This window comes from Trachurus trachurus (genome assembly GCF_905171665.1).
Source record: "Trachurus trachurus genome assembly, chromosome: 21".
In the NCBI taxonomy this organism is placed as follows: domain Eukaryota; kingdom Metazoa; phylum Chordata; class Actinopteri; order Carangiformes; family Carangidae; genus Trachurus; species Trachurus trachurus.
The window spans coordinates 2,379,239-2,404,116 of NC_139899.1; the positions used below are offsets into that span (position 1 = coordinate 2,379,239).

The 24,878-nt window shown below is 41.4% G+C and overlaps 1 protein-coding gene across 1 annotated transcript in view; it reads left to right on the forward strand.

The window, feature by feature from the left end:
* LOC311004740 (collagen alpha-3(VI) chain-like) overlaps nucleotides 1-24,168 on the forward strand; it is a gene marked incomplete at its 5' end in the record, with an annotated part of 30,147 nt that extends 5,979 nt beyond the window's left edge. The window contains 43 exons of the mRNA XM_083996909.1: nucleotides 68-661; nucleotides 895-1,494; nucleotides 1,803-2,396; nucleotides 2,630-3,229; nucleotides 6,342-6,953; nucleotides 7,167-7,784; nucleotides 7,892-8,488; nucleotides 8,652-9,257; nucleotides 9,372-9,706; nucleotides 9,875-9,953; nucleotides 10,071-10,216; nucleotides 10,316-10,408; nucleotides 10,555-10,608; nucleotides 10,822-10,893; nucleotides 11,004-11,030; nucleotides 11,127-11,171; nucleotides 11,333-11,386; nucleotides 11,493-11,555; nucleotides 11,835-11,900; nucleotides 12,003-12,056; nucleotides 12,147-12,182; nucleotides 12,291-12,353; nucleotides 12,513-12,575; nucleotides 12,671-12,733; nucleotides 13,021-13,083; nucleotides 13,521-13,571; nucleotides 13,784-13,819; nucleotides 13,954-14,016; nucleotides 15,759-15,821; nucleotides 16,084-16,116; nucleotides 16,218-16,254; nucleotides 16,379-16,390; nucleotides 16,497-16,990; nucleotides 17,071-17,173; nucleotides 17,358-18,059; nucleotides 18,147-18,249; nucleotides 18,342-18,397; nucleotides 18,595-18,855; nucleotides 19,210-19,281; nucleotides 20,333-20,518; nucleotides 21,057-21,140; nucleotides 22,583-22,768; nucleotides 23,466-24,168. Coding sequence (XP_083853035.1) covers nucleotides 68-661; nucleotides 895-1,494; nucleotides 1,803-2,396; nucleotides 2,630-3,229; nucleotides 6,342-6,953; nucleotides 7,167-7,784; nucleotides 7,892-8,488; nucleotides 8,652-9,257; nucleotides 9,372-9,706; nucleotides 9,875-9,953; nucleotides 10,071-10,216; nucleotides 10,316-10,408; nucleotides 10,555-10,608; nucleotides 10,822-10,893; nucleotides 11,004-11,030; nucleotides 11,127-11,171; nucleotides 11,333-11,386; nucleotides 11,493-11,555; nucleotides 11,835-11,900; nucleotides 12,003-12,056; nucleotides 12,147-12,182; nucleotides 12,291-12,353; nucleotides 12,513-12,575; nucleotides 12,671-12,733; nucleotides 13,021-13,083; nucleotides 13,521-13,571; nucleotides 13,784-13,819; nucleotides 13,954-14,016; nucleotides 15,759-15,821; nucleotides 16,084-16,116; nucleotides 16,218-16,254; nucleotides 16,379-16,390; nucleotides 16,497-16,990; nucleotides 17,071-17,173; nucleotides 17,358-18,059; nucleotides 18,147-18,249; nucleotides 18,342-18,397; nucleotides 18,595-18,855; nucleotides 19,210-19,281; nucleotides 20,333-20,518; nucleotides 21,057-21,140; nucleotides 22,583-22,768; nucleotides 23,466-23,506 — 8,780 coding nt within the window. The 3' untranslated portion in view covers nucleotides 23,507-24,168. The remainder of the gene's footprint in view (nucleotides 1-67; nucleotides 662-894; nucleotides 1,495-1,802; nucleotides 2,397-2,629; nucleotides 3,230-6,341; nucleotides 6,954-7,166; nucleotides 7,785-7,891; nucleotides 8,489-8,651; nucleotides 9,258-9,371; nucleotides 9,707-9,874; nucleotides 9,954-10,070; nucleotides 10,217-10,315; nucleotides 10,409-10,554; nucleotides 10,609-10,821; nucleotides 10,894-11,003; nucleotides 11,031-11,126; nucleotides 11,172-11,332; nucleotides 11,387-11,492; nucleotides 11,556-11,834; nucleotides 11,901-12,002; nucleotides 12,057-12,146; nucleotides 12,183-12,290; nucleotides 12,354-12,512; nucleotides 12,576-12,670; nucleotides 12,734-13,020; nucleotides 13,084-13,520; nucleotides 13,572-13,783; nucleotides 13,820-13,953; nucleotides 14,017-15,758; nucleotides 15,822-16,083; nucleotides 16,117-16,217; nucleotides 16,255-16,378; nucleotides 16,391-16,496; nucleotides 16,991-17,070; nucleotides 17,174-17,357; nucleotides 18,060-18,146; nucleotides 18,250-18,341; nucleotides 18,398-18,594; nucleotides 18,856-19,209; nucleotides 19,282-20,332; nucleotides 20,519-21,056; nucleotides 21,141-22,582; nucleotides 22,769-23,465) is intronic.
* Between the last annotated feature and the right edge of the window lie 710 nt (nucleotides 24,169-24,878).

Consider the following 24,878-nt stretch of genomic DNA (forward strand, 5'->3'; position numbering starts at 1 on the left):
GATTAGTTGTGGAGTATACTTTTTACAATGTTTTTATTTCATTTGCTGTCTTCCTGTCTTTTCTCAGTTGACACTGCCAAAAAGGATGTCGTATTCCTTCTGGACAGTTCAGATGGCACAAGAAATGGCTTCCCTGCCATGCGTGAATTTGTTGAGAGAGCTGTGGAGAAGCTGAATGTTGGACAAAACAGAGACCGTGTCTCAGTGGTCCAGTACAGCAGAGACGCAGAGGTCAATTTCTATCTGAACACTTACACCACAAGAGAGGATGTTGTGGATTCAGTCAGAGGGCTGAGACACAAAGGAGGCAGACCCCTCAACACCGGGGCGGCCCTCCAGTACGTCAGGGACAATGTCTTTACAAACTCCTCCGGGAGTAGGCGCCTGCAAGGCGTTCCACAGATGTTGATCGTGCTGACTGGTGGAAGGTCTTTTGACACTGTAGATGCCCCGGCCTCTGCTCTCAAACAGCAGGGCGTCTCTGTGATTGCCATCGGAACAAGGGGCTCTGACAATAGAGAGCTGCAGAAGATATCGTATGAACCCAGTCTTGGCCTATCAGTGTCTGAGTTCACTGACCTCCCCAGTGTCCAAGAACAGCTCTCCTCAGCAATGAGCACAGTGGTAGTGAGGGTCACGCCATTGACACCAACTGTGACTGGTAAGAAATCCACCGACTCTAACATTCCAAGCTCAGGCTATGAGGCACAGTGGCGTGTAGTTAAAGTGCTTTGCACTAAGTTCAGGCCAGCCAGATCAGCGTTGACAAATCAGTTTTGCAAAGGTTGTAGAGTGCGTAGTAGAAGTCGAGGTCAGCTTCCATCATCTTTAATTCACACACAAAACCGTTGGACAGGTGAAGCTAAAATATGTCTCACATCTTGTGCTCCCTAGTAGACAAACAGCTGCCGGGCAGGGATGTTGTGTTCTTGCTGGATGGATCGGATGGCACTAGAACTGGATTCCCTGCTATGCGAGACTTTGTGCAAAGAGTAGTAGAGACACTCAGTGTGGATGACAACAAAGACCGTGTCTCAGTGGTTCAGTACAGCAGAGATCCAACTGTCCAGTTCTATCTGAACACGTACACCACAAAGGGTGAGATCCTCGACACTGTCAGAGGTTTGAGGCACAAAGGCGGAAGACCCCTCAACACTGGAGCAGCTCTCCAGCACTTGAGGGATAATGTCTTCACGCCCTCTGCTGGGAGCAGGCGGCTGCAGGGAGTTCCACAGGTCCTGATATTGCTAAGTGGTGGAAGGTCTTTTGACAGCGTGACTTCACCAGCCTCTGCTCTAAAACAGCTGGGTGTGTTGACCTTTGCCATTGGAACCAGGAGTTCTGACAGCAGAGAACTGCAGGAGATATCACACGATCCCAGTTATGCTCTATCCGTTTCTGAATTCACTGATCTTCCCAGTGTCCAAAATCAGCTTCAGTCCTCCATGCAGGCTGTGATTATTGATGTCACCCAAGAATCACCAACTGTACTTGGTACGTTAACTTGCACGTCCTCTTGCCCCAAGGGCTAAGTGAGTTGTTTCATCTACATACAGGGAAAGAAAAATCTGTGTGATGTATGCTTAGCTTCCATGTGTGTATTTGAGGAGAGGCCTTGGTGGGCCTTTCTGCTCTTTAAAGTGGAAGTGGGTTAGTCATCATAGATTCTTTTGAAACAAAGAAAAGCTGGGAAGAGAAAGAAAGAGATAGTTCCCAACTTGATGAAGGTTATAATGGTTAGTTGTGGAGTATACTTTTTACAATGTTTTTTTTTCACTTCATGTCTTCCTGTCATTTCTCAGTTGACAGTGCCAAAAAGGATGTCGTATTCCTTCTGGACAGTTCAGATGGCACGAGAAATGGATTCCCTGCCATGAGTGACTTTGTTGAGAGAGTGGTGGAGAAGCTCGATGTTGGACAAAACAGAGACCGTGTCTCAGTGGTCCAGTACAGCAGAGACGCAGAGGTCAATTTCTATCTGAACACTTACACCACAAGAGAGGATGTTGTGGATTCAGTCAGAGGGCTGAGACACAAAGGAGGCAGACCCCTCAACACCGGGGCAGCCCTCCAGTACGTCAGGGACAATGTCTTTACAAACTCCTCCGGGAGTAGGCGCCTGCAAGGCGTTCCACAGATGTTGATCGTGCTGACTGGTGGAAGGTCTTTTGACACTGTAGATACCCCGGCCTCTGCTCTCAAACAGCAGGGCGTCTCTGTGATTGCCATTGGAACAAGGGGCTCTGACAATAGAGAGCTGCAGAAGATATCGTATGAACCTAGTCTTGCCCTATCAGTGTCTGAGTTCACTGACCTCCCCACTGTCCAAGAACAGCTCTCCTCAGCAATGAGCACAGTGGAAGTGAGGGTCACGCCATTGACACCAACTGTGACTGGTAAGAAATCCACCGACTCTAACATTCCAAGCTCAGGCTATGAGGCACGGTGACATGTAGTTAAAGTGCTTTGCACTAAGTTCAGGCCAGCCAGATCAGCGCTGACAAATCAGTTTTCCAAAGGTTGTAGAGTGCGTGGTAGAAGTTGAGGTCAGCTTCCATCATCTTTAATTCACACACAAAACTGTTGGACAGATGAAGCTAAAATATGTCTCACATCTTGTGCTCCCTAGTAGACAAACAGCTGCCGGGCAGGGATGTTGTGTTCTTGCTGGATGGATCGGATGGCACTAGAACTGGATTCCCTGCTATGCGAGACTTTGTGCAAAGAGTAGTAGAGACACTCAGTGTGGATGACAACAAAGACCGTGTCTCAGTGGTTCAGTACAGCAGAGATCCAACTGTCCAGTTCTATCTGAACACGTACACCACAAAGGGTGAGATCCTCGACACTGTCAGAGGTTTGAGGCACAAAGGCGGAAGACCCCTCAACACTGGAGCAGCTCTCCAGCACTTGAGGGATAATGTCTTCACGCCCTCTGCTGGGAGCAGGCGGCTGCAGGGAGTTCCACAGGTCCTGATATTGCTAAGTGGTGGAAGGTCTTTTGACAGCGTGACTTCACCAGCCTCTGCTCTAAAACAGCTGGGTGTGTTGACCTTTGCCATTGGAACCAGGAGTTCTGACAGCAGAGAACTGCAGAAGATATCACACGATCCCAGTTACGCTCTAGTCGTGTCTGAATTCACTGACCTTCCCAGTGTCCAAAATCAGCTTCAGTCCTCCATGCAGGCTGTGATTATTGATGTCACCCCTGAATCACCAACTGTACTTGGTACGTTCATGTATGAATTCGACTATCTTCGAAATAATTTTATACTCCAAACCAAAATGTTTTTATTGTAAATTGTTTACTTACCTTCATTTCATCATTAATTAAATGAATCACAAGAAAATAAAAATGTATAAATTCATACATCCTATCTTAAACAGGTTAATCTCTTGGAATATATTATGTAATTCCATTTATAAACAAAAACAGAATGATATGGATTCTAATTTAAAAAAAAGGACAATTTTCATTTCCAAATCATAATTGCACAACTCAAAAAATAGCTTTTACTTTTAGTAAGATTGTATTACTTTTGCACTTGTTCGGTATTTGTTTACATCTTTTTAGTTTGCAAACTACATTCTTAGAAGTGCTGCAGTGCTGCTGTAACACAATCATCTTTTGCTCAACCTTCCACTTTCACAGTTCTTGTAATGATTTATCCATTATATTCTTCACTCCATTCAGCCTTTTTGCACATCTCTTCAAAATGTGATTCTTTTTTTCACGTAATATCTTCTCTTGTTCAAGATCATTTGATCGGATTGAACGGCAAGCGCTCTTGTAACATTGTGGACATTCTTGATTCTGAGGACACTCTTGAATCTCAGTTTTGCTTTCAATTTATGTCCTTTCTTTTGCAAGCAACAACTACTCCTTTTCATCCCTTTCATATTGTTAGTGTGTTTTTAACACAATTCGTATTCTGACTTTTGTTCATACATCAAAAAAACAGTTTTTATCCCATGTTGTTTTTATTACACTAAAGATATAAATCTCATTTGAATCAAAATAATATCTGGTAGTATTGTTATTTGGCATAAATTGGCAAGTTTTCTATTCACGAAACAACTAGCAGTTATCTTCCTTATTGTTTTCCATTTTATTTTTTCAGTTTTGCTTTTGAATGATATACCAAATGACCAGTGGCGGTTGGTGAAAAATATTCTAGGTGGGGCTGTTCGTCCCTGAAGTTTTTGGTGACCATCTTGATAAAAGAACCCCAAACCCATATTTAGGGATAAACATTAATTATTTAATTGCCTTTGATAAATCAGCAGTTTGACAGATAATGACAATGAACAAACAGTAGTCTTTCACTGGTGGCACACAGTGGATGTGAAATATATTAGCAAATACTCTTAATACAAAAATATGGTTATTAAAAGGCATGTGTATAATGTAACCTACGGCAGTGATTAATGTTAACTATAGACAAAGTGTGACAGGAACACTATAGGAGGAGCATAACGTGATTAAGTTTAGTCAGACCTTGCTAATGTGAGATGTTAACTGCTGCATTATCAGGTTTGACTGATGACAACTGTGAACGTACTGGTCACACCTGTAAACAGAACAGTGCGCTGCAGCCTGATGCTCTGCATCGGAGACGTCCTGTCACAGGCCTGGGTGATTAGTTTCCCCTGGTGTCACTCAGGAATAACAGTGTCCAGTCCAGTGTCACAGAGGGCTGGATGAACTAATAAAAACACTCCCGGACGAGCTGTGAATGCATGGCGGACGAACCAACAGCATGCAGTCCAAAAGTTCGCTCCGAGCATAGGCTATATAAATAAAAAGAGAGAGCTGTCTCTGACGTGCCGGTTAACGGTGGCGGTCCTCCGGTGCTCCTCTCACACACTACGCGGCCTCCTGTCGCATCATAGCAGCCTCCCGCCACCGACCCAAAAGCAACACAGAGTTTTATCCACCTGTTCATTGTATTTCCTCACCGTGAAACTGTGTTCTTCATCCAGCTGTGGAGCTACAGTATGCTGCTAGTCCTGACTAGCTTGGCTAACGTTAGCTGACAGCACCGTTCATGTGTCCCTTGAGAGTTCATGTTTTTTTAATCCGTTCAGATAAATAGGTCTCTAACTCCAGTAACAGTCCGTGTGGTATCTGTCCTCACTGTTTTAAAAAGTAAATTAAACGGGAACCAGAATTTGAAACTGATGAAAACTCCGTAGCCATCCTGCTACCGAGGAAAGCTCCTCGGTTAATTTCCCCCTTGATTACTGGTTGCCATGGGAGGCTAAAATGTTTGGTTATTTTCTGCGCCCCAAAGGGGTAAAATCTGACAACGCTAACTGGCTAAATTACCTGTTGCTCCGTATATCTTTTACTTAGCAACAGTCACTGATTGGCTGAGCCGGTACACTGCTGGGGTGACTTCTCCAGTGCCCCAGACAGAGAGAGTAAATGAACCTGTAGGCAAATTAGCCTCTAAATAATGGTTTTATTTTATATACAGCTCCATTTTACATTCGCAGGTACAATAAGAAAAAAATATTAATTTTAAATTATTATTTTGGAAAAAAATAATAATCGCATTTCATCGGGGGGGCAGCACCCGAGTGCCCTCTATTGACCAGCTGCCATTGCAAATGACAGTATATTGTATATATATACAGTATATTAACAATTAACAATTATTCTCATCATAAACTTCTTGCAAAACGCAAACAAAAAAAAAAACACTTAAAATAAAATAAAATGTGCGGTTATTCTATTTTTCAATTCAAGCAAATCATCATTGTTGCAATATGATAATAGAATCTGCATAGGTATCAAGAAAATAACATAACTTGTCTTGTGGTATTAAGGCTACTTCATTTACATGCTAAGTTAACTTGGTCTATTGTTTATGTCAAATTGAATTTGTGTTGTTTTCTCCTGGTTTAAAAAACCAAGACATTTAACGGTAGCTTTTTGTGTGTGTGGTGTGTGGTGTGGATGACTAGCATGACGAGATATGTCTTGAATGCATTCTTAGTTGTGCATTTGAGATGTTGTAAATATTATTGTTTAGTTGCTGGATGAGTATGAGTTTCATGAGTACAGCAATATTCCATCTTAAATTTTTAAGAACATTTTGTAAAATAAATTTCACGAAAACCATTTGCCATGGAAGAATCACTGGTCTGATTTTCAGGTATCAGGTTATGAAAACTGAGCTTGAGTAAAAGTATTGTTTTACATTCATGTAGGAAGGAATCGGCATACATGTATTAGGTAATCAAACATTAGTGTATGATTGCTGATTGTTTTAGTACACATTTTGATGATTTCAGTATCAGCGTTCATAGGATTAACTTTTTTTCCTGTCTTTTAGCCGAGGCAGTTGGACCACGGAAGGATATCGTTTTCCTTGTTGATGGATCCGACGGCGTTGGACGGGATTTTCCTGTCATCAGGGAATTTATCCGCAGGGTCGTGGAGAGCCTCAATGTGGGCGAGAATAAGATCCGTATTGGTGTGGTCCAGTATGGCGACTCTGCTCAGGCTGACATGTATCTAAACTCGTTTACAACCAAAGAAGGTGTTTTGAATTCTGTGAGGGCAATCAGACAGCGAGGAGGCAGACAACGTAACCTGGGTCAGGCCTTGCAGTTTGTGAGTCAGGATGTTCTGACAGCAGCTCGTGGAAGCAGGAAGCAAGAGGGTGTACCACAGTTTGTAATCTCCATCTCAAGTGGATCTTCAACAGATGACATCAGCCGTCCAGCATCTTCCCTCAAACAGTCTAGAGTAATTCCCCTCAGCATTGGGACCAGGGATGTTAATCCCACAGAGCTCCGGGTGGTGTCATATGTGCCTAACTTTGTCTTCACTGTAGATGACCTCCCTAGCCTGCACACAGTCCAAGACAACTTAATCACCACTATCACTGAATTGTCAGATGATGCCATTCAGAATATGCGCCCAGTTTTCCCAACTCCTGATGGTAATGTTATTAATTTTATTCATGTCTTTAAATGATTTGCATACTTAATTTAATTGCAATGAGTGTTGAAATCAAGTTTTTTTATATCTGCATTTATTTTAGTGTTAACATGATAATCCACTCTCAATTGTACTGTCTGTCCTCTATATCTACAAGTTACTCTAGGAACTAGTGCTCATATCTTGTCACTGTGCTTGTTTCCTTTTTGAGCAGTAATCACACCAACATCCACAGGAGGAGAAAAGAGGGATGTCGTATTTCTGATTGATGGCACGACAGCAATGCGTAGTGAGTTCCCCTCGATCCGTGAAATGATAAGAAGAGTTGTGGACAAGCTGGATGTTGGAATGCAGAAGGTCCGAATAGCAGTGGTACAGTACAGTGATGACCCAAAGTTAGAATTTCTTCTGAACGAATACTCCACCAAAGAGGAGGTACGCCAGGCTGTGATGAGAATTCGAAGCAAAGGAGGAAACCGCCTAAATACAGGTCGCGCTCTTGAGTGGGTCTCCAAAAATATCTACCAGAGATCAGCGGGAAGCCGTATTGAGGATGGAGTCCCTCAGTTCCTCATCCTAGTTACAGGTGGAAAGTCTGCAGATGATGTATCTGGTCCAGCTGACCAACTTAAGAGGGGCCAGGTTGCACCCCTTGCTATTGGCTCAAGGAATGCTGACCCTGATGAATTGAAACAGATTTCCCTGAAGCCTGAGCTCGTATATACAGTTGATAATTTCCAGCAGCTACCAAGAGTGGAATCACAGCTAATTGATTCTGTCAAAACAATGTCCACCGCTGACATCATCGCCAGTTATACTCCAGTGGAGATAGGTAAGAAATACGTCTCATATTTTACAACTGACTCATGGTACACTGATGGTGCAGGAAGTTGTGGAGCTGCTTTAAAATTAAGTATGTCCTTTTCTCCCCACTTGCAGACCCCATACATCTTGGGAAGAAAGACATTATCTTCCTCATCGATGGCTCAGACAATACAGGTGCTGGGGGCATTGCTCATATCCGTGACTTCATCCTTCAACTTGTCCAACAACTAGATGTTCAGCCTGATCAAGTGCGTGTAGCTGTTGTCCAATATGCAGACAGAGTTAAAACAGAATTCTCCCTCAACTCACACAACAACAAGCCAGCTGTTATCTCCGCAATCAAAAGACTTCGTCAGATGGGTGGTCGGTCATCGGACCTAGCTGATGCCATTAACTATGTAATGCAGAATGAGTTAAGACCCTCTGCTGGTGTTCGCCCAACTGAGGCCTCTCAGCATCTTGTGGTTCTAACAGGCGGACGTTCCTCCCAAGATGTTTCCATCTATGGGCCTCTGCTAAAAAGCTCCCGGGTTAGCTGTATTGGTGTTGGAGCAGGTAGTGCTGACACACGGCAATTATCCCAAATTGCCACCACCTCAGATGATGTTCTTCAGGTTCCTACATTCCCTGGACTGTCAGCACTCCAGGATAAGGTTGTTGCCAGATTGCATGGGACGATCCCTGTGGAACCACCCACAGTGGACATAGATAGTAAGTTGTGCCAAAATGTACACATTTTACAGGGACTAAATAGTTTTTTTTAATTGGCCCAAAGAATACTAAAATCTATTGACTACATTCACTCTGTTTATTGCTATATTCTCATTCATCTATGTCTATCATCATCAGTATCTCTGTTTTTTTCTTATAACAGCAGGCATACCCTCTAAGAAGGCTGACATTGTATTCCTGGTGGATGGCTCTATAAATTTGGGTCGGGAAAACTTCAAAGAAGTGATGTCGTTTATCATCAACCTAATTGACCTGTTCTACAATGATAGAGACAACCTGCAGTTTTCCCTGGCACACTTTGCTGCAGATGTGACTGATGCTTTTTACCTCAACACATTCAAGAACAAGCAAGAAATAATCGATGCCATTGAGCGCACAGAGTACAAAGGTGGACGTAAAATCAACATTGGTGCAGCAATTCGTCATGTTGAAGATGTTCACTTCACCAGAGAAAAAGGTAGTAGGATGGATGACGGCACTCCTCAGATCCTGATGGTTGTCACAGGAGGGCGCTCCGCTGATGACAGTAAAACAGCAGCTCTCGGTTTGAAGAGCAAAGGTGTGAGAGTTTTTGCTGTAGGAGTGGGCAATACCGGGAATGAGCTAGAAAACATCGCAAGCGAGTCTTCTACCGTGGCTCGTGCAAGCACGTTTCTTGAGCTTTCAGAGCTCAATGAACAAATCCTGGAGACTCTGGATGATGAGGTGAAGGGGAAACTCTGTGTTGGTGCGCAAGACACTCCTAAAAGTAAGAGACATAGAATTTTTTGTTAATTTAATTTACAGCAAAGTTATTTCACATTAATGAGCAACTTATTTCTTGGTTTACAAAAATCATGCTTTTTTTTTTTTTTTTTTACAGCCTGCAATGTAGAGGTGTTGGTTGGCTTTGATGTTTCTGGCCAGAATATCTTTAGTTCTCAGACCAATCTCCAGAGCAAGATGGGTGCTATTCTGCAGAGGATTTCCAAAATGGCACCTATTAGTTGCTCATCTGGGCAGATTCCCTCTGTGCAAGTGGGCATGCTGGCCATGGATTCTGCTTCTGAGCCTGCCCAACTGGACTTCACAAACAACGCTGATGAGCTGTTTGAGGGCTTCAGAGCTTTGCGTAATCGTGGCCCCTTTTTACTCAATGGCAAGACCATCTCAGCTTACAACAATAGGTTCAAGACAAGACAGGATGATGCTGTCAAGGTTAGTTACTGTTACTGTTAGTTACATCAGCACCAGGCTGATTCTGGCATATTTTAAAAGGAGAGGTGTTATCTTAAATGTTCAGTTTTGTCCAGTTCAAAAAAAAAGAGGAAAAAAGAGTTTTCTGAAAGAGAGTTTTCTGACTGACTCCTGTTTTTCCCCATAAAGGTTGTTATTCATTTGACTGATGGTCTTGACGCCCCATATGCTGAAATGAAAAGGCGAGTTGTGGAGCTACAGCAGTCAGGTAAAAATCAGCTGCAGAACAAATCTGCCTTTGATGCCTATTTAAACCTAAACCTCTAGATTAAAGTAATGTCATGTTTAGAATTGTTACAGAGATGTATGCTTATGTGCTTAACAGGTGTGAACAGTTTCATTCTCGTTGGGCTGGAGCGGGTGAACAAATTTGAGGAGGCTTTGATGTTGGAATATGGCCGTGGCTTTAGATACACCAGACCCCTACGTGTCAATATTATGGACTTGGACTATGAGCTTGTGGAAGAACTGGTGAGTACGAAGTGGTCAAAGGCATATAAATGTTTTTGTTGTCTTCATTCCCATAAAGGGCTTCATTGTTGTTAATATTTGTTTTCTTTTTCTGCACAGGATAATATTGCAGAGAGACAGTGCTGTGGAGTGCCTTGCAAGTGTATCGGCAACAGAGGAGATCGTGGAGCAGTTGGACTACCAGGATCTAAGGTATTTTATGTCCAAAAAAATCACTTTTATCAAGCTCTTCCAAACATTGGAAACCTTTTCTTTTTAAAATCATTGTATTCTAATTTGATTTTTTTCATTTTATTATTCATTAATTGTTTTGTATTATTATTTCTATTATCTTTCAGGGTAATCCAGGATTACCAGGAAGCCAGGGACATCCTGGAGATGAAGGTGGACCTGTAAGTTTGAATGCTTTGCTTAGTTTGAGTCAACAGTGTTTCCATTAGAGACTTTCGGGCACCTGCTGTAAACTGTTAACCATGTTTCTATCCTCAAGAAGACAGTGAAAACAATGCTTTCTCTTTCCCACCTGTTGGGTGTTACTTCACATTTAATCCCTGCTGTGTTATGCCCCTCCAGATTATTTTAATGTCTTTGTTGTGTAATGACAGGGAGAGAGAGGTCCTCCTGGTGTGAATGGAACACAGGGTTTCCAGGGATGTCCTGGACAAAGAGGTGTCAAGGTAAAAGCTTTGATCTTAACTTTTCTAACTTTTATGTTCATGTTTATGTTCATGTTCATGGTATTGTGGATTCTTTTTTTTAAATATATATATTTTTTTCCATCATTCAGGGTTCTCGTGGGTACTCAGGAGAAAAGGTACGTTTTTTGTTTTCTTCATTATTAGAAGAAAACTTTTAACCAAAATGTTTCGCACACTGATTACCAATCAATCAACCTATCAACATTTTGCAGGGTGAATTTGGAGAAATCGGTCTTGATGGCATCAATGGAGAAGAGGTAAGTGTGTGTTATGTAAGGTGTTGTCTTTCAGTCTATGTCTTTTTATCTCATCTTGGCTGTATGAAATTGTGTTCCACTCTCTTTGTCGTGTGGCAAAGACATGCATTCAGTTTATACATTACTGTGGGCTTTAACTGGTTTCTGCTAAATGTTTGCAGGGCAAAAGTGGAGTGGCTGGACCCCCAGGAGACAGAGGAAACCCTGGCAGAAGAGTGAGAGACTAGTTGCAGTTTTAGTTCCAAATTTTGGTTTAAACACATTTTGAAGTTGTACAGTTAGTGCTGATAAGTGCTCACTAAATATATGTTTTGTATTTAGGGCCCCAAAGGCACCAAAGGGCAAGCAGGAGACAGTGGAGAAAAGGGAATCAGAGGAGACCCTGTGAGTATTATTAAAACTGATAAATTGGTAAATTGATATACTGTTTTAGTGATCAATGAAGTGATCAAGGCTGATTATAGTCTTGCATAACATTTGTCATTTGGTAAATTTGTGTTTAAAAATAGAGTAGTAAGTTCTTACCTGTGTGAATATGTCAGTGGTCAATGGCAAAAAAATTGATTGGATTGCATGAATGATAAGATTTTTTCTGTCACATTTCCAGGGAAAACATAGTTTAAGGCTGTTCAAATAGCTGAATTTGAAAATTCTTTCCAATAGGGTACAAGTGGGCAAGATAACAACCGTGCAGGACCTAAAGGAGAGGCTGGTGATGCTGGACCAGCGGTAATGAACATATTGTATTGTTATAGAAAAACAATTCTGCCAACACATTACATTGCTGTTTGTATGGGTTTGTTTCACTGGATATTTGTGCTGAAATCATAGGGAGATCCTGGTCAGGATGGAAAGAAGGGAGGACCTGGTGAACTTGGAAGACCGGTAAACAAATTGGACTTGTGGTCATTATCTTCATCTTCCTTGGCAATGTATTTTGCTTACCAAGACCTATTTCTCCTCCTAATTTGTTAGGGAGCTAATGGCAGAAGAGGTCCACCTGGACAGCCTGTGAGTTCCTTTTTGTTTGCAATAACATACATCATTTAATACTTGTCTCAGTAACTATTTAGCTCTTGGAAGTTATTGTAAAATCCTTCTGCTTGTATGTAATTAAAGGGAAATGCCGGAAAGCCGGGAGGTGCTGGTGAGCCAGGAGAGGCTGGTATTGGAGGATCTAGAGTAAGTTTCTCATTCTGTATACACTACTTTACTACTGCAATCATTACTGTTTCTTGGCTGCAAGAAAAGTGGACTGTGACTGGAGTATTTATCAGTGCAGAAACGTGTGTTCATTCTTTACTCATGGTGTTCATCAATATCTGCTTTGTCCTTACTAAGGGTCAAACTGGACCAAATGGTGCCCCAGGACCCAGAGGAGAAGATGGGAACCCTGGACCGAGGGTGTGTGAACCCCTTTGGTCCATTTTATGAAAAACAGTCAACAGTATTTTTAACAGAGTAAAACTAACTCTTTTGTCTGGATGTTTGTTTTCTAGGGTCCTGGAGGTGACTCAGGTCCCATTGGAGAAAAGGGGAGAAGAGGAGCTATTGGTCGCAAGGTACTGAGTGGAATATAACTTAGTGTAACTTCCATTACAGGCTTGTTTCATTTATAAACACACTGGACTAAAGCAAGCTCTCTCACATTACTGTACACACCGTGCAGTCTACTGATTGTGCTATAAGTAAACATATAGGCCATGCTTAAAAAACACATGAAATTATGAGATTAATTAAATCTATAGCAACTGCTGCCAATGTAAAGAAATATTTGCTTTGACATTGTCTTTCAATCTCTTAGTGTTTCTGTTTCTTTCTCATTCTCTCTGTCCTCATTCTTTTTTAGGGAGAGCCAGGAGACCCAGGACCTAAAGGCGTTGTTGGACCTCTCGGCCCCCGTGGAGAGCCTGTAAGGATGGAACTGGATCTTCTTTGCATGCAACATAATTAAACACTGTTTAGAAATGGACAAGAACTTTTTCACAAAAAATATAAGGCATACACGGTTTAATCCATATGTATTTATATTCCAGCTGTTAATTATAAGACATTTGTCATCATAATTATGGCCACAACAAGAGGAGAACTCAAGATCAGCTACAGGCTACAAGTCTAAAGAAGCAGTTTTCCTACTGTGGCTTATACTGTACATCTGATAATGCATGTGGTGTGTTTTTTTCGTTGAGGAATAGCTGCTTTGCTGAGGGATATGTCATTTGCTCTCACATAACAGTGCTTGCACTGTAATGCTGGGACAAAGATGTTTGTTTTGTTTAACTGCTACTACAAAAAAGTGTGTGCAATCTCTCTACAAAGAAAAACAGCTGAAGCTATTTTTCCTTATAGGGTGAAGATGGTAGAGATGGCTTTGGTGTTGTAGGGCCCAAAGGAAGAAAGGCAAGTATATGTTGTGATCATATGATTAATGTTTTTTCAAATACACAAATATTTCAGGTAATAGAACGTCATAATTTTGAATAGAACAATAAAAAATTCAATATCACTGGCCTATTCAAAGTGAGAAGTCATTATAAACTTCTGTATCTGTACCAAAATCAAATTCTAATTCAATGCAACATTCTAAAGTATGTCTGGATTTATCTCCACAGGGTGATGAAGGCTTCCCAGGATTCCCAGGACCAAAGGTAATGGAATATACTCACTCCTTCAAGTACATTTTTTGACAGAAGTTTAGGTTAGAAGTTGCACGGTGTAGTGTTGTATACGTGCTTTTGGTGTCGGTTACTTGGTTTCATGTGTGACACTTTCATTTCTGTAGGGTGCAGCTGGTGACCTTGGCACCCAGGGTGGACCCGGACCCGGCGGAAATCGTGGACAGAGGGTATGTTTTTCCACCCTTGTTGGATTTGTTTAATGTGAGCATAGTGCATATTGTTAACATAACAGGAGATAACACTAAGCAAGTTCTCCAGCACACACCTTGCTCAAGAGCATCACTGGGCACGACGCTAGAGGACGGCTTTTGAAGTTTGGGGTTAAATGTATAAGATGCATTCCTTGCAGTGAATTTTATGGCATTCAGTCCACACTGAGACTGAAGCTTTAAAGGAGCTGTTTATGAATAATGCAATTGCGATATATCCAACAATAGCATTAACGGCTATTTATTTACTAATAAAGCAGAAACACTGTGAGTCTGCCTTCAATCTGCTCTAAAGATATAGCTATGTTCAGAGGACTTGTTATCCCCTTGCCATTCCGACGCCCCGCCGGCGGGCCCGCGGGGGGGTTTTAATCAGGGAGGTGTCATAGAGGATGTCACCAGTCACTTGAAATAGTCATGCCACATATCGTTGGAAAGCTAAAACTCTTGTGATTAAAGATATGCCGACCATTCCTAAATATAATCATCACAGCAACACTCGAATCAGACTATAAACATGCTAACAAAGTTCGTAAAAAGCCGATATAACTCACGATTTGTGTCAGGGCAGGCTCAGGATCACAGGGTTTCCCCACAAACTTGGTGTCGTTACATTCAGAAAAGTCCAGTAAATCCAATCCAGTAAAGTATTTAGTCCAAAACACACGGTTGTACCGGTAGATAACCTCATCCCGCTGCTGCATCTTATGAAATTACGCATTGTATATCCAGTAAATCCGTTTATTTCTCCTCATAAGTCCGGCGTTTACATGAAAACAATGTTTATTTCACTTTACAAAATGGCGCTGCCCTCTGACCTTTCGATTGACAGCTCACTCGACCAATCACAAGCTCCCTGTCCCCGGCTGCCGCCTGCAATAGCGAATGAGTGGCTGTGTCTCATGAGGAACATCCCCTCCGACAGCTCTGAATGGCTTCAGCCACTAGGAACCGATCCCGATGGCAACTGATGCATTGAATAGCCAATGAGATTACGAAACGAACGATGTGCTGCATTCACTGTCCCTGGGAAAAGGCAGCACTGCCATCTTCATGCGTAACTTTGCAAAAGCTGCACTTTGGCGCATGTATTGTTTCTCAATGGCAACTTTAGGAAAACGCCTAGATATACACTTAGAAAAACATGTGTAAAATACTCATTTTTAGCAGGATTGTTATCAAATTTGAACTGGGGCCAGGTAAGGCTTCATGCTGTAGTCCCATTGTGTTTTCCAGCTAAAATTCTCAGCTACACTCATCTTCAGGCATCTGATTGCAACAAAAAAATTCAGGCGAGAATAAAAACATTCTAATTCAGTGTGCTCCCACTTAGATTACTCAATGATAGTAGCACTTATAGTGATTATTTCAGTTTGGGGAAAAACTTCAGAGTGATACCTTTCAAAAGAGACCAAGCCCATCCATATTCTCCAAACAGTTCAAGAACAGCATTCAATTTACTTTGGGTACGCCTTGGATAGGCGAATATTACAGAATTTATAGGAGTGGTAAGAGGATATTATACTATGTACTATAAATTGCCCAAACTCTTGTCAAGCAACACTCACTACCACCACCTGCCACCAGCAAGAAACCACAGTTGGCAGTAGTGATAACTTGAAAAGCCCCTTAAAGTCAAGTTCTTTTTGCATGATCAACAAATGAATAACCTCAAAATCAATTCTGTCAATTCTTTCCAGGGTGTCTCTGGGAATATAGGTACACCTGGACAGAAAGGAGAGGTTGGATATGCTGGACCATATGTAAGCAACTTCAGTTCTACATTAAATTCATATAAAATTGGATATTTATGATTTACAGTATCTTTTGTCTCATCTCTTTTTATTTGAAAATGTATGACCTGCTGCACCATGTTATATTGATAAGTTCTTAAGATGATTTGAAATAGTTAGGTTAAATAAGTAATCTTAAAAAAAAGATAATAAATAGAGCGATTTATAATTGTTGGGTGTTAGTCCATCCCATGTCCAGCTGTTAACACAACAGTTTTTTTTTCCCCCACAGGGTGACAAAGGGCCGAGAGGACCAGGTGTTGTGGTCAGTGCTCCTTTATCTCCATTAGACATATTATTTAATGAAGAGAGCAAAATTAATTTCTGCTGGCAATATCTTTCAACATATTTCTTTTGTCCCTTTAGCAATGTGATTTGGTCAAGAAGATTAGAGACAACTGCCGTGAGTATAATTTAATTGAAAAAAAAGCCCTCCATGTATTGAAATCATATTGAAATGTAATAATGTCATTGTGTTGTATGCTAAAACAATGTCTTTCCATGTTTTATTTCCTCTTCTCTACCAGCTTGCTGTTATGGTGAGTAAAAAAAAAAGTTTTCATTGTAATAACTGCTTTGATTGCTGTGTATGGACTGCATACACTACTATGCAGATAATGAAATCTTCTATGTGTGCATTATTAGGTAAGCTGGAATGCCCGCTCTACCCCACTGAGCTGGCCATTGCCCTGGATGCCTCTAAGCAGGTTAACCGTCAAGCCTTCAGCAGAATGCGTGAGACAGCCCTGCGTCTGGTCAAAGACATCACCATCGCTGAGAGTAACTGCCCAAGAGGAGCTCGTGTTGCTTTGACTCTGTACAACAGTGAAGTTGTCACTGAGGTCCGGTTTGCTGATGCATTGAGGAAACGCGCTCTGGTGCAGCGCCTTGAGGGTCTGCAGACTCTGTCAACAAATAAGTCACGCAATCTGGAAACAGCCATGAGCTTTTTGGCCCAGAACACCTTCAAGAGGGTACGCAGTGGCTTCCTAGTGAGGAAAGTGGCCATCTTCTTTGTTGGTGAGCAACTTGGACAGGTACAAGCAGTTACTAATGCAGCTCTTCGCCTCCATGATGCTGGAATTGCCACTCTGTTCTTGGTCAGCCGTGAGGAAAGAGCTCTGACCAGAGCCCTGCAGGTACGACAAACAAACAAAGCAGATATCTCAAAGGGCAACATTACAGTACAGCATATTTACTGCTACTTTTTGTCCACCAGATCAACAACACGGCCATGGCCCAGGTTATTGTCCTTCCTAGCCCAGGAAGTGCACAGTATAATTCAGTCATCCAAAAGGTTATGAACTGCCACATCTGCTTCGGTAAGAGCTCTGTGTGTAGACCATGTGTAGACCATGATTCAGATCAATACTTTATACGGGACCTTTAAAAATAAAAACTGAACTTTTTGTTTTGTTTTGGATAAATAAGCTAAATAACTCTGATCCTAACCTTTTGTGATATCACAATAGATTACATGTTTCTTTTTTTCTTTTTCTTTTTTAGATTTCTGCTCTCCAGACCAAATGTGTGACTATGTGCCTCCACTGTCCACCCGAGACAGAAGGTCTTTCACCACAGATGTGGACATCGACATGGCCTTTGTCGTGGACAGCTCTGAGTCCACCTACCCAACCGTTTTTACTGAGATCAAACGCTACATAGCTCAGATAGTGGAACACCTACATGTGTCTTCAAATCCCACATCGTCTCATCACCATGCCAGAGTTTCTGTGATCCAGCAAGCACCTTATGAGTACCTCCACAATCAGACCGGCTCTCCCATCCACGTTGATATTGGCTTGACTGAGCACCACTCGGCTCAGGACATCGTCCGATTCCTGCTGGACAAAACACCACAGCTGGAGGGTGGCCGAGCGCTGGCAGCGGCAATCGAATCAACAGTGGAGCTGGTATTCGAGCAGGCACCACTCCCACGAGACAGGAAGGTACTGATTCTCTTTGTGACGGGAGGTGTGGAAGAAGAGGGGGAGCAGCTGGTGCGTATTGCCACCGAGGTCAAGTGTAGAGGCTACTTCCTGGTCATCATGGGCGTGGGGAACAGGCTGACTGCCGGAGATAGCCGCGTCTTGTCACGCATGGCCAGTGAGCCATCAGATGTCTTCTTCAAAAGGCTGGACAGCCTCTCACAGTTCTACGACAAGCACCTCCAGACCTTTAGCCAGCTGTTGCCAAAGTATATCAGCAGTAAGTTCAAGACAGACACCAGCACTTCAATCTATTTATTTTTCTGTGCCAAATCCTGTGAGTGAAACTCTGTGTTTGTCTTCAAAGTTGAAAACGCTTTCTACATGTCACCTGAAGTCTCCAAAAACTGCAAGTGGTTCCAGAGTGACCAGCCACTGAAAAACCCCTTCAGTTCATCACAGCAAGAGGAGTATGTTTTATGATATAGATGGACATGTTTTACACCATAGCATTGATCAGTGTGCATTGATTTTAATCCACTATTTGTTGGTACATTTATAGGAAACATCAGAAGCATCATGAAAATCACCAAGCAGTTCATCAAAGAAAGCAGAAAGGTGAGATTTTAGATGTGTTAAAATTATCTGGAAATACTTCTCCAGGTAATTTCAGTGCAACCAATGGTTGATTTGAACTTTCTTTCCCTCTGACTGTCCATAAGTCAGAAATCAGCACCATTTTTTAAATTCCCATGAACCTGTGATTTTATGCTGCTACTGTCCAGCCTTGACACCCTTGCCTTCTACTACATCAGATGCAGATGAGCTGCACGTCTTCAACATCACCTCCAGTGGCTTGAAACTGCGTTGGAGCAGCCCAGACCCAAAACTCTTCGTCTACTTTGAGGTCACAGTGACACGGTTGGTGGACCACACCCTGGTACTGAAGACCAACGTCTCCAGCACCGAGCTCGCTGTGGACAACTTAGAGAGTGCTCAGACATATCACGTTGTGGTCTCTGCCCACACCTCAGAGGGTCAAACTGTCTCCACCCGTAAAGGCATCGTCACTACTAGTAAGTCCATAAACTCACCTTCTCAAATATACTGTAAGCTTCCTTTTTACCACATAAGATGGAGTGTTTTTAAAAAAACAAAACAAAACAAAACAAAGCAATATCACTCATAAGATGTCAACAACATAGGTATGCAGACAATATGGTTTTTTGGCTTTGGAACTTTGAAGCTCTGCCATTGTAGACAAAACTGTGAATGGTGGTGGCTGTGACATTGAGATTCAATCATAGATTTATCTTTGATTGTGGAAGTTTTTGGATGATTGTCACAATCATTTATACATTACAGATTGATTGTTAATTTTGTTATTTGTAAATAAACTAGTGAATAAACCAAAGGCACTTGTCTTGCAGAAGCAGCAGAGCATAAACGAGTCAACCAAGGCATCAGTACTGTAACCACACCACTGGACAAACCAGAAACTGGTAAGTGACAGTGCATGTGTGTGCATTTTCTGTTTTTAACTTTTATTTCATTCAGTTTTAACCTTTCAGACCATACTCAGTGTTTTGTCTGCTCCTGCCCTGTGTTAAGGGTCTCTTCAGAGTTGTGTTTAGCTGGGTTTCCTATGTATGAAGTATGGAAGTCACATAAGTAAAACCTGATGGTTCAATTTACAGAACATCATGTCCCATGCTGTAATGCAATAATATGTCAAGTAAACTATTGGACAAATGTGTTGTTAATCAGCTCAGTGGTGCATGTCAAAACACACTGAAGGTAATTTAGGAAAAAAAAAATCTACTGCTCAGGCACAGAGTTTTGGTTTGTAGGTTAAATCTTTTGTATAATATGTTTTGACAAACTTAACAGTTGAGGTTGCAATATCTGTGTCGCTCTGTTTACTCTGAAAATAGAAACACATGTGCAGATTTGTTTTAGGAATAAGTGCTCACAGCTGCTGCTTCATTTGGAAGACATGGACTTAAGACCTAACTGAGACGGGACAACGTCTTCACTGACTGTGAGAGGGTCAAGCTTAACCTGCCCTGTTATCAGTCAGTTGTAGGTATAGGAAAAGCAATGCTGGCTTCATTAAGAACAGTCAGCGAGTGCAGTGCTTCAACACCCCAGCATGAGCAGTAGCATGCTGCAGTTTACAGAATGTTTTCTCAGAGAGGAATCTGCAGAATGCAGTGAAGCTGTGAAGAAGTAATTTCTGGCCATGAAGGTGACTAAAATAAACTAACACTTAACAGTGGCTGGAGTTAGAACTAACAACTTGAACTTGCACTTAATCATCTTTCACTCTACTGACAGCTTTTAATTTCCAAATGTAAACCCTCTCTAATAATTAATCAATTAATTAAGACTCATTTGACCCCATTAGACCACCCATAATCTTCTAATATGGATTAATCTGTTATTAGCAACTTTTTAACAGCACACTTAAACTGTATGCCTTGTGTAGTTACATATAACCTCTCTCTCTCTCTGTCTGTCCTTCATCAACACTGTTTTTTTTGCATGTTCTAGTTAATGAGTTTGCAGACCCATGCTCACATGACTATGACGCTGGAATGCCGTGCAAAGACTATGAGGCTAAGTGGTTCTTTGACAGAAAGAACGGGATCTGTACACAGTTCTGGTACGGAGGTTGTGGAGGCAATGACAATAGGTTCGACACTGAGACCCTCTGCTTGAAACGCTGCATGAGGTCAGGTAAGTGGCCGCTGCTGCCAGGCTCTCTGAGCGAGCGTGCTGCTGCCTGGAGTGACAATAATCTAATGCAGCAGACACAAAACCTACAATTGGCCTTTTGCTAAATCCCACACCACAGGATAGTGGAAGTTCAACCATAGTGTACCAGCTGTAGCCAGGTGTGGCAGCCTTCCCAAGCTTGAGTTCTCCACATGCCAAAAATCACTCTCCAAAATCAAAAGAAAAAGAACAAATGTGCTTCAAAATTCAATATGCCTTGCTACAGCAGTAGTACCATGTGTGACCAGGGGCAAGGGGCATGTCATTCTCATTATAATTCTTACTATTATTAATTTTATACATGGAGTAGACGTCACTTTAAAATATACATGGGCGCCAACTGTAAGTTTATAATCTTAAATCAATGGCTCTGTCCTGCATTTTTTGTAGCTCCAGTTTCATTTTGTTGTTATGTTTGCCAAAGTCAGCAGTGCTTCCTTAAAAGCCCTTTCTCTTGTAAAGTATGCTGTTTAAAATGTACATTTAAAATTTTCCACAGAACCAGAACCTCAGCAGCAGGTCCAGCACCAGGTCCAGCAGCAGGTCCAGCAGGGTGAACAGGTGGCGATGCTTCCAGTTCCTGGTGAGATCCAATGCACACTCAGTGAGATTGATAGGCCTTCAATAACATGAATAGTTTCTTCTTTCCTGCTTCCTTTTTGACAACATAGCTGACTTTGATGTGGTTCACGTGCTGGCCAGTGTTTATTAAAAAAAACAAAACACACTTCCTTCTTCAAATCCACATCCTCAAGATGTTTTTAGACCACCCATAATTTTGGGTATACTGTATATCTGGACTTCAAGTGTTACCATGTTATATGTGTTGCATAATAAAATAGCTGCAAAATGAACTCATTTAGCAGAACAACAAGTCCTTTGTATTCAACTACAAACCCACCCCGCCTCCTCCTCTGCTGCCCTTCAGATCATCTACATGACTGATGGAACAAGTAAAAAGCCAAGTTTGGAAAAAAGAGAAGGTTATGCCTTTGTCACAGGAGCGAGCCAAGTCATAACCACGGATACAATGAATGAAGGCCTTATTCACTGGTTCATTGTTTCTTTGGCAGTTGAGCTCATACAGAGTCCATTCAGTTTGCCAGCACCTTGTCAGCAGTGGAGTAAATTGGCTCAAGACACTTACAGTAATAGAAAGTCTGCTCTACACCGAAATGCTCATACGTTATGATTATGGTGGAATAAAAATCTGACTTCTTGTAGAATCAGAACCAGAATCAGAAAACTTTTATTGTCCCCTGCAAAAAAGCAGTGGAAATTCTTCTTTGACATGAAGACACAAGTTAAAAACACAGTTTAAAGCAGATATCAGCTTCACGGCCGTTTCGGCTAATGCTGCGTTCAAGGCAGGCTTTTGAAACCGTAAGTTACAGCTTCAAGTCACAACTACGACTTGGTAGCGTTCCAGGTAACCCGTAGCTCGTGTTTTTACCATCCTGTTGTCTGTGAAAGTTCCCTATAACGGCCACTCGTAACTTCCGACCCGTGAACTCGTACCAGATCGAACTGGTATGACTTCACAGGAAGGAAAAACACAAAGTACGAGTTTCTTTGAACGCACCATGAGTTAGCAGCCCCCGCCCTTGTCAGGCATCAATTGGTCCTCGTGCTACGTCACCACATTCACGCGCATCCCTTGGCTGCACACACAGCCCTTCATGCCGTTCTCTCTCCTCATTGGATAACACTTGTATCCCACAAGGAAAATTTTCTCCTCGGGTTACAGCAGAGCAGAGTGACGGAGAGACTCGTGTTTAGGCTGAAATACTTCATGTAAGTGATTGCTGACGGAAAATAGGACTATTTAGGACTTATATTAACAAAAACATTCCACTGATATCTGCTTTAACATAAAACAAGTACAGTACAGCACACATAATACAAATAGAGGACATCAAAAAAAGATTTCATAGTGAGTTGTTGATGATGTTGATGGCGGATGAGAAGAGTAGCATGGGTTTTCACACTCCGACTGATCGTTACTCTTTGTCACTCCCCTCCCAGTGGCCTTAACAGCTGTGGACATTTGCCAGCTTCCCAAAGAGGAAGGTACTTGTGCTAAGTTCGTCCTCAAGTGGCACTACGACGCCCACAGCAAGGCCTGTACACGTTTCTGGTACGGAGGCTGTGGCGGAAACAAGAATCGCTTCGACACACATGAGATGTGTGTGAAGGCCTGTGGAAAACCAGGTATGTTTGGTATTTCTAATCTGAAACTCCAAGTATCAGTGATCGCTCTGCAATACACACTTACTTGCAATGAGGAGACACAACAGTGTAGGCTACATGTCATCAAGTTTCAAGAATATATCTTTGATTCTACATTATCAATCCCAAAACCCTACATGTGCTTATGATTCTGTATAATGCTATGTAATGCTGAAAGGTTGTGATGGTGGACTAGTTACCCAATGAGCACCTTTTAATATACTTGTTCACAACTCAGAAGCTAGGAACTGTGATGTACGATTGACCATTTCACAGTTTGAAAAAAAAGTAGTAACCTAATATACAGGGTATTTTAATATCACACCCCATGAAACACACCAGTGTTCGCACTGCATGTTGATTATATTTAGTGCAGAAACATAGCTCATTGCATTTGGCTAAATCTCATTGCTGACCTCTTTTTGATTTTCCCAACAACCATGCACATCTGTGTCTGTAGCTAAACTGATTAGACAGGCACCCAACTGTGCAATAACCAGATCCCTATCTCATTATCTTTGAGATACAACATGATGTCAATGAATAATAAAAAATAATTCCCTAAATTTCTCCCTCATGAATCTGGCAGTGTTGTAAGAGTGTAACACTAAATCGGCAACATACTCTCCTAATATATGCACATACTTAACCGCCATTTTTCTTTTCCATTCTTTCACAGCACCTGTCAACCAAGGAGTCATTGCTAAAATAACAACATAGGACAGAAGAGGCAAACATGGCCATTTTTACCTCTGTTCAATGGCCGTGCTACAAAGATGCAATACCAAAGCAATGGTGGCTGCACTGGATCCACAAAAATGGACTTAATACCCAAATTCTTGAAGTAGTCTTTTTCACAGCAAGAAGGAAAGCAACACAATTTGCTGCATGATTTGTTTTAACCTACTGGTGCTACATAGTATGTTTGTTTTACAGATGGAGTTTGATAAATGCATTCAGTCTTGTAAGTCAAGTTTTCTGGAGCATCATATGAGTTTTCATATTTTTTAAAGTGCAGTTTTATAATGAATCAAGAACCTTATATGAATATCTTGGAGCAGAGATTAGCAATAAATCAATACATGCAGGAATCGCATTATGCAGTAATCTTATGTCATTTCGTTTTTTGTTTTATTTTGTTTTGTTTTGGGTTTTTTATTTTTACATTCCACATTCACATATTGATGTAAGTTGTTTTCAAGCTCACTTGATTCCTGTTGAATCCTTAATCATTCCTTCACTATTTTTACAGTCACAAGATCCACAGCAGTGTTTACACAGGTCTTATATGGCGGCGTGTGAATTTGAAAAGACAGTGACCAACTGCTTGGAGGCAAAAAAAAAAAGAAAAAAAGAAAAAAAAAACATTAATGTAACACAAAGTGCACTTCTGGAGCCACTGCCTTAAAGACACAAGTTCCAGTTGTTGAGAAATGGAATGTACTTGTCAAGCTGTTTTTTTATTTTATTTTTGTTTTATCTGGTTTTACTGAAATTTGTGTTTCATCTGGGTATAGGGGAAATAAAAATGAATCAAACTTTCTATTAACCTTGAGTAACTCATTCTTTTCTTTCTCGTTTTTTGAATCAAGTTTTATAGACAAGAAACAGTTACCAAGAGTCGCAGAGTAGTATGTTTGACATACTCTCAAAGATAAAGCTTAAAGATTGTTTTAAACTAATGCTATTGATGTTCCATGTCATCTCTCATGTGTTTTTATTTATATACAAATTTGGTTCATTAAAGTGGGAAGGCAAGACTTCAAATTTTGCTCGAGTTACTTTTGGATAAAGTCTCAGTGAATATAGTGTGTTTTCTTTAGATGCTTATTTTTGATATTTTGGTATTCAGAGGTTCTCAGGTGTTATAGTTGGACCCATGTTATCAATCTTACCTTTGTATGGTAAATTTCCAATCATTTCCTAATATGCAGCAGATTATATTCCCACTCACCTTTACACAACTGAAGCCAGCAACAAATACTGTATGTACTTAACAAAGTTATAAAATCATCTCTACTGTGAACCGTTTCAAAATATGGAGTTAAATGCAGAGCCTGGGAGGTGATCACAATACTCTTAATATCATGTT